Raw genomic sequence first — 11,411 nt, 5'->3', positions numbered from 1 at the left:
TAACTTGTGACCATTGAGTTTCAAATATCAATGGCTATATTCTTCATGTGCGGAAGTCTTTTTTTTTAATTCAAACCAGTCTTGTATCTTTAATAATATTGTCTTTTCCCAGATGTTTCAATTCCTTTTATGTTTTTGATTATTTTAAATATTTTTACTTTATCATCTCCATCTGATAAGTATATTATTTGAAGTCCTTACACGCCAAATCCTGTTTTTGGTTTACTGGTCCTTGCTCATAATTGGGGCTGAGGGGGTGGGGAAGGAATAGGTTGTCATTTCAAATTGTGAGTTCATTGTCACTGTGGTGTTTTCTGCAAGAATTCTGTGAGGTCTGGTGGAGACGTCCCCTCTGAAAAGATTTTGCTTTGCTCTACCAAGTAATCCAGAAGTGTTAACCAACCATTTTTTTATGTTAATTTCTTGGGTTAGCCATTCTAAGACAAAAAATAGGTAAACTTGAACCCCAAACCTGTGTAAAAGTGGACTTTATGCTTATAAATTCTCATGGGAGGCTAAGACATAGGCTGGACACTGGCTTTGTGTGTGTTTGGGGCAGGAGTTTCTCCCTTCCAGTGCCCTACCTCCAACAGATCCAAGGCTTTCTCTCCTGATGGCAAGTATCCATTAAAACCAAGCCCCTTGATTACTGATACTGGGAAAACCAAACCAAAGCAAACTACGCTATTAGGTTGTTCTAAGTTCCCTCTGATGTTGCCATTGTTGTTGCTGTTTTTGTTGTTGCCTGTTTTGTGTGGGAGAGGGGTAGTCTTAAGGTATTTCCCTTACTTTCTTGAGAGAACAACAGTACACTTAAAATATGTTCATTATATTTTACCCAGCACTATCTAAGTGTTTTATAGTGGGAGAGTTTTCCGGTTACTACAGTCACCCATAAGGCCAAAAATAGAAGACCTGGAAATACCTTCTAGAGATTTCCAGTTTATAAAAACGCCAATGAAAACATTCCTTACTGAACCTTTCTTAAGCAGATTGTTAGCTCTCTTGACACCAACTTCAAAAGATCAGAATGTACTTCTCAGATTTCCTAATTTCTTATAATAAACCAATATGGACTTATTATATATGAGCCTTTCTAAACATTTTTTAAGCTGTTTTCTTTTTTTTTAAAGATTGGCACCTCAGCTATCAACTGTTGCCAATCTTTTTTTTTCTTCTCCCCCAAGCCTCCCAGTAGATAGTTGTATATTCTAGCTGTGAGTGCCTCTGGTGGGACGCTGTCTCAGCACGGCCTGACAGGCAGTGCCATGTCGGTGCCCAAGATCTGAACTGGCGAAACCCCAGGCCGCCAAAGCGGAGCACGCAAATTTAACCACTCGGCCACAGGGTCGGCCCCTAAGCTGCTTTATTTTCAAATTTTACTCCTCTGTTCTGTGAATATTAATAGTGACTCCTATTTTGAAAACTCTTTCACTTGACCCTGAAGCCTCTTAAGTCCTTTATTTAGTCTACCAATAACCATTTGAGTACCTATTGTATACCAGGCCCTCTTCTGGGGAGTGACAACAAAATTTTGAAGAAAACTGCCTAAGACCCTGTCCCCATGGAGCTTATATCTTAGTGCATGGAGACAAACGTATAACTATATCAAGTGGTGATAAGTGACATGTACAAAAGCAAAGCAGGATAACAAGGCAGGAAGTGACAGTCTGTTTGGGGCCATGAGGTGAGGGGGCCGAGAATGACTGTTAATTTATATAAAGTGATCAGTGAAGTCCTTCTGGACAAGATGGCATTTGAATAGTTTTAAAAGAAGGGAGAGGGAGCCATGCAGGTATATGGAAGACTAGCATTCCAGACAGAGGGAACAGCGAATATTCCTGAGTCAGAAACACATTTGACTGGTCCAAGGAGGCAAGTGTGCCTACAGAGGAGTGCGTGAGAGGGATAGTGGTAGGAAATAAGGTCAGAGTCCATCTCCCACATATTCCTTCCTCATCCAATCAATGACTATACCCTTCCCAATGTCTCTTGCATCCATCTCTGCCCTGATCTTAGTTCAGGCCATTACCATCCTTATTTTGTTGACCCGAGAATGGCTAGTACAACGCTTTCCAGAGTGTAGATGCTCCACAGATGTCTGATGATAGCATACTTGAATTACCTTCTCCAGAATATGTTGTCCTGGGTGGCCCTCATCAAGCACCTAATGGAATCTGTGTCCCTGAATTTGGTTTCCTTTAGTATTACGATCTCTGGTTTGAAACTTTATTGTGATGGGAAATGACATTATGTTCACACACAATCTTGAGAGACTAGACCACTTGTTTATTATAAGTTTAATTGGCACAAAGTTCACTGAAGATACACTTCACTTTTATACAGGTTTGTAAATAGAAAAATACATCAAGGCACAAAAATATGGTACTTCAATATCAAATTTAAACAAACTATTTCCAAAGAGACTACAGGTTATTTATTTCAATAATTAAAGATGGTTCTTGTGGGTGCACTATATCATGTATATGTTTAATTGTACATTATGTTCCAGGTCAATGGAAACTGTACTTAATTGCTCATTTGGTTCTTGAAAGACTGAAAGATACAAATATTGTCTTCTTTTTAACTACACAAACAGACCATATAAAATGTTCCCTGATATGTAGCTGTGAAATTATGATTTACTCCACTGAAATTCTTAATGACAACTTTAGAAGGCACTGCTTGTGATTGTGACCCTGCCCTTGAAATGTCTGAATCTTTCTCTCACTAGAATACACAATTCAAATGCATAAGACTCAATGACTTCTTTAATATTTAAAAGAAGTCCCCATTTCAAGGACAGAAATAGATAAGATCTTAGTAACCACAGCTAAGTTTTTTAGGGGAGTGGTGGGAAGGCAGTGGCAAAAAAAGCCCAGGATACTCAATAAAAAGCCATTTGAAAATTATCATGTAAAAGTAATTACTTCCCATCATAGTTGTATTTTTCTAATTACAGTTCTGCTAAACATTTGCCACTACAAAATATGTGTATTTTTATCCTTTATTTAAATTATAAGTGATATTTTTTTCCTAAATAGCCATTAAACTCTTTGGACATTTTAATCTATTTTATTTAAACCACTTTAATAAATAAGAATTTTCCCCTTTGACCTTTATAAACAACTGCCATGAAGCGTATTTAAAAACCCCTTTAATTTGGTATGCAGACACTTTGGCAATGCAGAAGAATACATGACCTTGGTAAGATCCAGCAAGTACAGTAAATGCCCATGATCTCAATGAAAAATACAGGCTATACAACACTTCGGCTTTCTTCTATTGAGCTAGAATACAAATGTAACTGCTTAAATACAAACATCTATCTTCCACCAATTAGTAAACAGACATTTTATGCAATTAAAAACTAATTCCTTCAATTCCGCCAATGTAAGAATAAAACAAGTTGAAATATCAACAATACAGAGCCTGCTGGTGAAGACAGAAGATGAGTAGTATTTCACAAGCTAATTGAAACTGCAATCTGAGGATGCCAGAACAACATTATAAATATGAAGAAAAAGAAGCTAAAATACACAAATAACTTCAGCATAAACACCAGCTACGTTCAGATGTGGCCGGCACATAGGCAGGTATAAATGCACAGATCACAGGGAACTAAAGCCATAAAAATCTAGTTCCCCGATCCTTCAATCAACCGTGCAGAGCAATGAGCATATAGCAGGGAGCCAGAAGCCCCACTTCAGTTGCTCATACTACATTAAGCCACTCCTGCCCTCACCCCCAATCCCTTTCTCACCAATAAGAGTCACAGTGAGTGAATAACTGGTCAGTCCAGTTTATCTAGGGTCTATAGATACGGCCACAATTTGTCCTATATTCATTTTAAAGAGAATGCTTACATAAATTAATACTCAAGCACATTGAACTGACATTTGTATACATTCTTGTTTAACATTCAAGTGGTTTAGATGGCATTTTAGAAGGTCACCTATGGTACAAGTAGAGTTTTTTAATTTGGATTAAAGACTGATGGTTTTATAATACCATCTAAGATCTTGAATGTGAGACTCTGAGCCTATCCAGATTAAGGCAGGTGACAGTATCTTCAGTCATTCTACAAAATAAACGCACTCTTCTGTAGCTACAAAATCCTGAATCTGTGAATGATCTACTGCCATGGGCTAAAGTTTTATAAGGCACTTTTGGCTATGTGAAATATTTCTCCTAACTCTCAGGCTGAATCTTAAAGAAATATTTACAAAGCTGCAGCAAATAAATTTTAAAACTGGATGCTTTATTGACAGGCCTAATTGGGACGATGAAAAGCAGTTTGTACACAATGCCCATTAATCTCTCTCTGTGCTATGTATCACCCACAGAGAAGATCACAGACACCGGTCACCTGAATTATTGTATAGTTCACTTGACTTTTCAACAGCCACATGCCCCTTTCTCCTTTTGTTCACTTAACTGATCTTCAGAGGTGTGACCATTGGATCGCACCACTCCTTCGGGAATCCAGGACTTGTCCACACACCGTTCCATGCGCTTCATTATCAGGTCCAGGAGCATCTCGATTGCTTGGCTTATGTTTGCCCCATTGGCAGCACTAGTTTCAAAGTAGGGGATTCTGGAAGATAGAGACAACTTGCGTAACAACATGCGGAAGGAAAGGACAGTGATCTTTGCCCTTGATAATTCAAGTTAGAAAATAAGTAGAGGACAAATATACAAGACAACGAAAGCATTTTACCACCACAGTGTACATTAAAAAGTGAAAAATAATTGACACTGCATTCCTAATAGAGATGTAAAACTTCTGGAAATTTTTATTTCTATTTCACAGATGATTAAACTGCAGCTCAGAAAGATGAAGTAACTTGCCCAATTTCATAGTGCTAGAAAGCAGCGGGGCTAGGATTTGAATCCACAGCTGTTTGATTCCAGTGTAAACAACTTAACCATAGGCTCTACTAGTTCCAAACTTACTTATATTGTATGAGGATTTCCAAAACAATAAATCTCTTTTACTTGATGCACACACACAAAAAGCTGATAGTAGAGAGAAATCAGAGGTCCCTGGCTGTGTTTGCCAAAGGCTTTGCCACTTGTCAACTCCAGGCTGTATCCCTGTACTGTACACTTGAAGACATTCTGAATCCTATAGATCTCAAAGTTCCTCAAGGACATCAATCATAAGTATGTTTCCTTTGATATCCAAGGACTGGTGGGATATGTGTAATTTTTTAATAACTCACAAAGCGTCATTTCAAAACTTTAAAGGTTGCTTTTCACATCATCTTGAGAAATCACTCTTCTTGTGGTGGCCACCCTGATCTATTTGAGTCAGTCTTTGCAATAGGATTAATTAATCAACTGCCAAATTCTTCCTGCTTCTTAATAAAGCCATGAAAATAGTGATAAAATTGTATTTCCTCCATCTGTTGATTTCATTTCCACCACTTAGTAAGGAATCTGACCAGAATTCTCTTAGATGTAAAAACTCCAAAGGAAAGTTGTCTTAGTACCTGAGGGAGTTCTGCAATTGCATTCAGTATAGTAGTCCTTACATTTATAGGGACTTTAAAGTCCTCCACCATTACTCTTCTTGAAGAATGTCTTTGTTTGCCTGTGTTCTCATAGCATGTTAACACAACAGCAATTACTCTGACCACAATTTCAGTTACTCTTTTAGTATTTCCTGCCTAGGAGCAGCTTCCAAATGACAGCTTTTACAGATTTTTTTTTAACCATCTTATGGCTTTTACAGATCTTTTCAGAAGTGTCCTGCTTCTTATGTCCCTAAGAAGCACATTAGGGGGTACCTGTGTAGGGATGGAAGGCTATTTCTCCATTAGGAGTCCTCAAGATGATGTCTTCTTATCTGCACACTTCCTGTAGGAGCTGACAGACCTGCAACTGGACCTCTGCAACTTTTTCCTGTTTCAGTATAGCTCTTAAAAACTGGCTGAGGAACTGTCACTTCATTTGAGTGTTTATCTACCCATCCGTGGGTTCTGCAAGACAAGGTTGCCCCACAGATTCTACCACACCCGCACTCATAGCCCTTCATACGCTGACTCTACAATATCCTCATCAGAGAAGGGTCTGCTGGGCAGGTTACATGGTCTCAGTAGTGCTTAAACCTCCTGCCTGGCTACCTCTTTGGTTACTGTCAGTCTTCTTTCCTCCATCTTCATCTGTTGCCTTATCCACAAAATGAAGATAATGCATCTTTCCCACCCCAAGAAGTCACAAGAAGTATTTGATTGCCAAGAGAGAAGAGGGCATGGGATCCTTTGTCGGGACTCAATAAATATTTATTTATCAAGTACCTATGATGTTATTGAGCTAAGTCCCGGGGACCATTGTTTCAGGAACTGAATTTTGGACTGACAATTCTCAAAATTTAAATGCTTACATTTTTTTCATCATGCTCTTTCTCAGTTATACTCATGAAGAATCATTTAATGTCTACATATCATTTCTTATACTTAAGAAGAAGGCTTGATCATTCTATCACCACTCAGAAATACATTTTTTCATGGAAAAGCAACTGAAAAACTCATCCCTCCCTCCAAGAATGAGCTGAAATTGGAAATGCAAAAAAAATGTTGGGGCCAGCCCTGTGGTGTAGTGGTTAGGTTCAGTGTGCTCTGTTTCAGCAGCTTGGGTTCACAGGTTTGGATCCCAGGCATGGACCTACACCACTATAGCCATGCTGTGGTGGCAACCCACATATAAAGTGGAGGAAGAGTGGCACAGTTTTTAGCTCAGGGCTAATCTTCCTCAGCAAAAAAAAAAAAAAAAAAGCAGTTGAGCAGTAAACTTTCTTGTAAATACTACTCATAACAATGTACATCCAATTTTTAAAATTTCCTCAAAGTCAATAATAAATAGCTTTCCAACTCTAGAGTCCTCAGCTTCATTGAATTTCTCAACTGAAGCTCCATTAAGCTATTTCTACTTTCCATAGTTTCTTCCTTCTGAGCTCCTGAAAATTACCTCACAGTCATTTTGAAGGCATAAATGAGAAAACATAGTTGAAAGTACTTTTAAAAACCTGTGCATGGGGGCCGGCCCAGTGGCGTAGTGGTTAAGTGCACATGTTCCACTTTGGCGGCTGGGGGTTCACCGGTTCGGATCCTGGGTGTAGACATAGCACCGCTTGGCAAGCCATGCTGTGGTAGGCATCCCACATATAAAGTAGAGGAAGATGGGCATGGATGTTAGCTCAGGGCCAGTCTTCCTCAGCAAAAAGAGGAGGATTGGCAGCAGTTAGCTCAGGGCTAATCTTCCTCAAACACACAAACAAAAAAACCTGTGTGTGGAAGTTACAGACAGTTTGGACAATGGTTAAGAGCCATAACCTCTGGAGCCAGGCTGCTTTGATTTAAATCCTAGTATGACCTCTTACCAACTGTGTAACCCTGGCAAGCCATTAACTTCTGTGCCTCAGTTGCTTCATCCATTAAGCTAGATAATATCAGTATCTTCTTATAAGGATTAAATGAGTTAATATTTAAAGCACTTAGATTGTGTGGGGGATCAAAAGTGGCCACCCCAGGGACAGCCCTGTGGCCTAGTGGTTAAGTTCAGCACGCTCCACTTTGACAGCCTGAGTTCCGTTCTCAGGTGCGGACCTACACCACTCGTCTGTCAGTGGCCATGCTGTGGTGGCAGCTCAAGTACAAAAAGAGGAAGATTGGCAGCAGATGTTATCTCAGGACGAATCTTCCTCGGCGAAAAAAAAAAAAAATTGGCCACCCGAAAATGTATCTCTTTGGTTTGATTTTTTTTTTCAAAGATTTTATTTTTTTTCCTTTTTCTCCCCAAAGCCCCCCAGTACATAGTTGTGTATTCTTCGTTGTGGGTCCTTCTAGTTGTGGCATGTGGGACACTGCCTCAACGTGGCTTGATGAGCAGTGCCATGTCCACGCCCAGGATTCGAGCCAACGAAACTCTGGGCCGCCTGCAGCAGAGCACGTGAACTTAACCACTCGGCCACGGGGCCAGCCCCATCAGTTTGATTGTTTTTAAGAACAAAAGGCTCTGAAAGAAACTCTGATGTTCCCCCACAACTGCCCAAAAGAATTTAAGATAGAAGGCCTGTTCCAGGAAGGAGCTAATACCGTAAGTTAACTGTAGTGTAATGTACGATGTGTCTCTCAGGTCACATTGTCTATAGTTGGCCCATTTGCATCTCCATCTCCATGTAAGTTGCCTTCCTTCCCCTGGAAGTCCCAAACCACTACCCCAACATCCTTCTTTGTCTTTAGCTGAAGATGGTATTTAAGGTGGTGGCTTTGGCCATTATGCAAGTTACTCAGTTTTCCTGGGTTTCTCCCATTTATACAGGTTATAAAGCCTTGTTTGATTTCTCCTGTTGTTCTGGCTCACATCAACTTAATTCTTAGACTGGCCAGAAGGACCTAGAGAGTAGAGGAATTGTCTTCCTCTCCTACAATTGGAATCTGATACGTAAGAAATGTGTCATTTTTGACAAATGTGTCATTAATAAACATTTATTTCCAACACAGAAACATGTTAGGTTACAAAAGTTTGTAATCTTCTTGTTTAAAACTCAGAAGACATAGAAACAATGTCACTGAATCATGGAAAGTCATAGCTTCAAGTGACTTTAGCAACACTATAAACATTAAGTTCCAAGACTAGCCCACAAACGTTGATTTCATTCACAAATGCAGCTGATCTATAGTACTGCCCTAAATTCTGGTACCTGGGACCATGCTCCCCTGAGTCAGAGATGGCTCCCTCAGACCTGCCCTCACCAAATGGCTTCATGCTCCAGAGCATTTGCCTCCCTTCAGTCCTCGTCAAACCCCTCATTTCCCAAGCGATCATCACTAAATACTGAGAGAAAATGGATCCTACTTTCCTGATTAACACTAAGGTATAAATGACTGATACCTCTAGCAGAGCTATGAGCCATTGTCTAATATTTACTAACAAGCAAACATTTAATTGTTAGAACTTCAGGGTACATGAGTAAAGTTATAAATTTTTAAGTCACTCATAAAAAAGATGTATAATATTAACAAGATGTACTTTAGATTTATAACTCCAAATTCAAGTTTCAAACTTCTATCCTTCAATTAAAAGTATATTTTCCTGCCATTTGTGAACCTCCAGGTCATGTGACCAGGAGTCAGGTTAACAACCTTAAAAACTTTAGATGAATCATTCAGTTTTCTGAGCAATTGGGGCAATGTGGTTTTTATTTCTACAGGAATAAATGAATGCTAGAGTTCACTCCTCTCCGCTCTCAGCTCTTTCAGCTGCCAGAGGAAAAGCGAACTAGATGAGATCCACAGTCAAGACCATAAATTAAGATTTTTCCTTCCATAATAAAAGGATGCCCCCAGAGGCAGAAATGTGCCTTGTGCTCATATTTGAAAACTGGATGGCTCAGCTTCTTCTAAGGGCATAGGAAGTCTAATGGAAGGAGTTAGCAATATTTTTATGTTCTTATCTTCTTAATGTTCACTTTTAGAAGGCATTTAGGCTACTTTATCTGAACACTTCTCCATATTGGTAAAGAGGGGCAACAGTGGTTCATGGGGTCATGATAAGGAGGAAATGAGATAACACATGCAAAGGGCTTAGCACGAGCCTAGTATCCAGCAAGTGTTCAATAATTGTTAACCTAATTGGAATTTTTTTCTTCTCTAAAAACAATATTCTGCCTTTTCGAAACTTGCTAGGCAAAAATTTAGCAATCTTAGCTTAAATTCAGGAGGATCAATTGTCCCCTTTTTAACCACAGAAAGGGTGGTTTTGCTCCTTCTCTCCACATGGTGGTGCTAATGTAGCATTTCTAGGGGGCAGTATGCCAAACCTTTGAAAAACTCCTGTGCAGCTCATTGTGGTATCAGTCTGTAAATGACCACTTAGCAGCCATTTGGAACACATGCAGAACACCAATTTTGGCATGCTTTTAGAAAATAAATTAATCATAAATTTTAAAATAAAATAAGCAAAATGGCAAACAGCTTCAAATCAATGAGGGGGCACTATCATTTGCAGTTTTTCACCAAGACATCTATGTCCACCTCACACTAAACATCGGGATCCACATCCAGCTAGTTTCTCTTCTATTATTTATTTCCACAAAACTAGAAGATCCTAGACCCCAGGTATAGGTTGCCAGGAATGAAAGCAAGTGTATTACATGATTCTGTCAAATGGTTCTGGACGTTTGGTTCACACATGTGGATCCAGAAATTATGGAGAAATTTTTCACTAAAGTATGAAATTAGTCTCACTACTTTTTATAATCTGTTGGATGCTAAATGAACAGAATTTACAGGAAAGGGCTGGTGAATCGACTGTTTCAACCTGGGAGATTGTGCCAAATGAAATCCAGATCCTCTACTAAGTTGTGTGAGGCTCTGGAAATCAGTCTTGTATGTCTAGTTGCAGCTTACGTGTGTGGTTTTAAAACATACCCAATGATACATCATTATTTCTCAAATAAAGGAAGGATGTCATCAAGTATGCAAAGAATCAAACTATTAGAGATCAAGCTATTCATACACATTTCATCTAGTTCAGATAGATAAGACACTGGGCATTCTGCTGAGCTAAGCCACTTGAAATCCCCAAAATGGTCTGTACTCATATTATCAATATTGTAAATAAATGTTTTTAACACATCTTACATTCCAGAAACTCTGCAGTACCTTCTCATCAATAGCCAGCAGTCATCAGTGGGGAAAAAAAGTGATCTTAAATTTGCTGCCTCTAAGAGAGTAGATCTTTAAAGTTCTCAAGAACTTTCACAAGAATCACAAGAAAAAAATTTATAACTATATGTGGTAATGGATATAACTAAACTTATTATGGTAATCATTTTGCAATATAGACATATATCAAGTCATTGTGTTGTGTACCTAAAACGAATACAATGCTATATGTCAACTATCTCAATTTTTAAAAAATTGCTGCCCATTTCTTTGCACAGTACATGAAATACATACATTCAATTATCATGCTTTCATCATATTCACAATTTTCTCTATTTCCCTCAACTCTGAATCAAGAACAAATGACCACCAACTATCCTCTGTGAATAAAGAGGAGTGTGAGAAGGCATTTAGATGCACCCATTTTTACTCACAGAGTCAAGTCCTTGCCTGCTCACTGTGGCTGGCATTCCCTCAGTACCAATCCCAGTGTCCCTTCCCAATGTGTATCACTGCTCATGTAATTAACTGTGAAAAAAATCTGCTCTCTTTAGCATGGATTTCCAATGATAAGTCATTGAGCATATTTCCTTCACCTGGGCATGGCACAAGTAGACAACCGCTTCACGGTCTGTGCATCATGATTTTGTCCAGCCATACTCTCAAGGAAAATATCTGCAGGGACAACACCTGATAGTAACTTGGCCTCTACACCAGTGCTTCTCGAAGCGCTGCCCT

General features: G+C 39.1%; 1 protein-coding gene across 5 annotated transcripts in view; it reads right to left on the bottom strand.

Moving 5' to 3' along the window:
* Positions 1 to 2,268: 2,268 nt before the first annotated feature.
* Positions 2,269 to 11,411, bottom strand: part of RAB27A (RAB27A, member RAS oncogene family) — a 65,493-nt gene continuing 56,350 nt past the window's right edge. For all 5 annotated transcript variants that reach the window (XM_005603040.4, XM_001501029.7, XM_070236333.1 and 2 more), the window contains one exon: positions 2,269 to 4,597. In XM_005603040.4, coding sequence (XP_005603097.2) covers positions 4,399 to 4,597 — 199 coding nt within the window. In that variant the 3' untranslated portion in view covers positions 2,269 to 4,398. The remainder of the gene's footprint in view (positions 4,598 to 11,411) is intronic.

This window comes from Equus caballus, chromosome 1 (genome assembly GCF_041296265.1).
Source record: "Equus caballus isolate H_3958 breed thoroughbred chromosome 1, TB-T2T, whole genome shotgun sequence".
Lineage (NCBI taxonomy): Eukaryota > Metazoa > Chordata > Mammalia > Perissodactyla > Equidae > Equus > Equus caballus.
The sequence above is the reverse complement of the archived record's forward strand: the minus strand, read 5'-3'. Positions and strand labels throughout refer to the sequence as shown.